This window comes from Poecilia latipinna, unplaced genomic scaffold, assembly GCF_001443285.1.
Source record: "Poecilia latipinna isolate Pla-1442-1.1 unplaced genomic scaffold, P_latipinna-1.0 Scaffold7009, whole genome shotgun sequence".
Lineage (NCBI taxonomy): Eukaryota > Metazoa > Chordata > Actinopteri > Cyprinodontiformes > Poeciliidae > Poecilia > Poecilia latipinna.
In genome coordinates this window covers 1-2,572 of record NW_015119625.1, presented here as the reverse complement: position 1 = coordinate 2,572, position 2,572 = coordinate 1, and the positions used below count along the sequence as shown (strand labels likewise).

At 35.7% G+C, this 2,572-nt stretch overlaps 1 protein-coding gene across 1 annotated transcript; it reads right to left on the bottom strand.

The window, feature by feature from the left end:
• Positions 1 to 47: 47 nt before the first annotated feature.
• Positions 48 to 2,555, bottom strand: LOC106944130 (GTPase IMAP family member 4-like; the record flags this gene model as incomplete). Its single annotated transcript, XM_015027370.1, has 3 exons — positions 48 to 369; positions 461 to 1,133; positions 2,418 to 2,555. Coding segments are annotated over 3 exons (996 nt in total), but the record flags the coding sequence as incomplete, so codon positions are not given.
• Positions 2,556 to 2,572: the final 17 nt, after the last annotated feature.

Genomic DNA, 2,572 nt, shown 5'->3' with positions numbered 1-2,572 from the left:
GTTCAAATTATATTTTTGAAAAGTCTTCTAACTTAACAAGAGTTTCTGCGTTGAATCTTTGTGGTGTTTAAGAACATGTTCAGAGGTTCTTTCTTTTTTTCAGTGAAATAAATTTTTGGTTGATTTGCTGCAATTATGGAACTTTCATCAGTCTTGTCCATTTTCTTACATTTGTATGTTCACTTTAATTGATTTCAGAATTTTCATCAAAGTTTTCAATGTAAGTATTTGAGGAAGAAATGCTCTCAATCCCAGAGCTGATCTCTGACTTTCTCACTCCGTTATTCAGCCATTCAGCAATGTCATCATGTCCTCGTCGTCTCCTGTTCTCTGAAATGCTCTCATATCCTGAGGCAACATCTCCACTCACTGAAACAGACATTGATGTGTTATTCAAGAGAACAAAGCATGTAACAAAGACTGTAAATTCAATATTAATTCATTATTATATAAAACTTACTGTCAGGAATGTTACCATCATCTTTGCTCTCTGCTGTTCTCACATGAGGTTCTGTTGGTTCTTCTGGTTCCTTTGATAAAGCTTTCATCACTCTCTCTATCAGCTCCTGTTCTCTCCTTTTCCATTCTTCTTCTATCTGTTTTGCTTGCCATGGTAGAATCTGAGGTTTTTTTTCTTTGGCTTTAAATGTGAAACATTCTGTGTTTTGTTTTATCATATTAATAATTTTTTGGAACAGTTCTTTGATATGACCAGGATAATCAGAAACACAGTCTTTTAGAACATGGTATCTGTTCCCACATTTCTCCAGAAGCTCCTGGAGCTCCTTTCCCTCTCTGACAATGTAATTCTCTACAGGGACGTCACTGATCCAGTCTCCCCGGGTAAAAACCACCATGCAGCGTCTCCACACTCTCTCTGTTAATGGCTTCATGATCTCCACCAGAGCTTTGAGATCTTTCTCTGTGAAAGATCTGAGGATGGGAACAAGCAGGAGAAAAACATGAGGTCCAGGAGAACACATGGAGACACTGTGGAGAACTTCATCTTTGATCCAGTCAGGTGGTGTTGGGTCTGAGAACCAGCCTGGAGTTTCAACAACTGAGACTTTTACTCCATCAAAGTTTCCTTCATGTTTCACACACGTTGAAGTTTCTCTCTGATCTTCTTTGTTCTGAAATTATATAAAGCAAACACACAAAATTTATTCTTGAGGCACAATAAAAAAAAATTGAAAAGGTCTGTAATTAATTTACTGCAAATTTTTGCATTTTTGTATAAAAGTCATATAGTCAAAATAAGCAACATTTCAGATAAAAAAAAAAAAACTTTTGCTGCTAAGTGGACTAAACAGACATTATATCCAGCATTTATCATTTTTAATATGATTTGTCATTCAACCATAAGATTGATACAAAGTACAGTGCTATTATACCAAGTGTTTCAGGAACCCCTGATTATTCCTGTAATTTGTTTAAAAAAATAATTCTTTAAATTTTTATGCTGACATAAAAATTTGTCAGCATAAAAATAGCTAACTGCTATTTAATGCTAAATAGCAGTTAGCATTAGCCTCCATGGAAACTAATCAGATGAAAACTTTAAGTGTGTTACCCATTACAGGCAAGATCATATTTGTTCACAACTTTCCCACAGAAACCCAAACCCTCAGGACTTTTGTGTTTGCTGCAACATGTTTTGCAGATGTTATTGTAGGCTTTAATCACTTTGGAGATGGGCTCACTTATCTTCTACAACTGATACAAAACAATTGTCTTTTTTAGCTTCCCATCCGATAATTTTTTGAAGCAAAAATTAACACCCAATGAGAAAACAAGAATGACTTTGTCATGTCCATCATTGTGGTTTCCAGTGCATCACTTTTAAAGATGTATAGGAAGAAACACAAAACAAAGATCCCAGCTTGAGACTTTTATGGAAGTCTGTTACCACTGAAAGAAATCTCATAGTTTTATAACTTACCTACCTCATAAGAGGTACAGAGTCATAGAACAGAGTCAACAAATGTAACAAATGCCATTGTTACACATCAGAATGCTGATTAATGTTTAATTTATGTTTCAAAAACAACTCTAAACAGATGGGTTTTTAGTCTATTTTTAAAAGTACTCGGTGTTTCGGCTGTTTTGCAGTTTTCTGGAAGTTTGTTCCAGATTTGTGGTGCATAGACGCTGAATGCTGCTTCTCCAGATTTGGTTCTGGTTCTGGGGATGCAGAGCAGGTCAGAACCAGAAGACCTGAGTTGTCTGGAAGGTTGATTCAGAAACAGCAGATCTTTAATGTATAGTGACGCTAAGTTCAGTGATTTATAAACTAACAGCAGTATTTTAAAATCTATTCTCACTAGCCAGTGTAAGGACCTGGGGTGATGAGCTCTAGTGGAGAACATGAGCATATATAGACTGTGTCAAATGTTTTTGCATGCATGTTGTGTTACCTTTTTCAACCAAGCTCTCTCAAAGTTTATATTGAAGCTCTTGTTGAAAAGAACCAGATTTCCAGCTTTACTTTTTCCAGAGCATTTGTGGCCAATAAGAACAATATTGATTTCAGTGACTTTGTGTCTCTCGTCTGTAAAACAAACAAAAATTA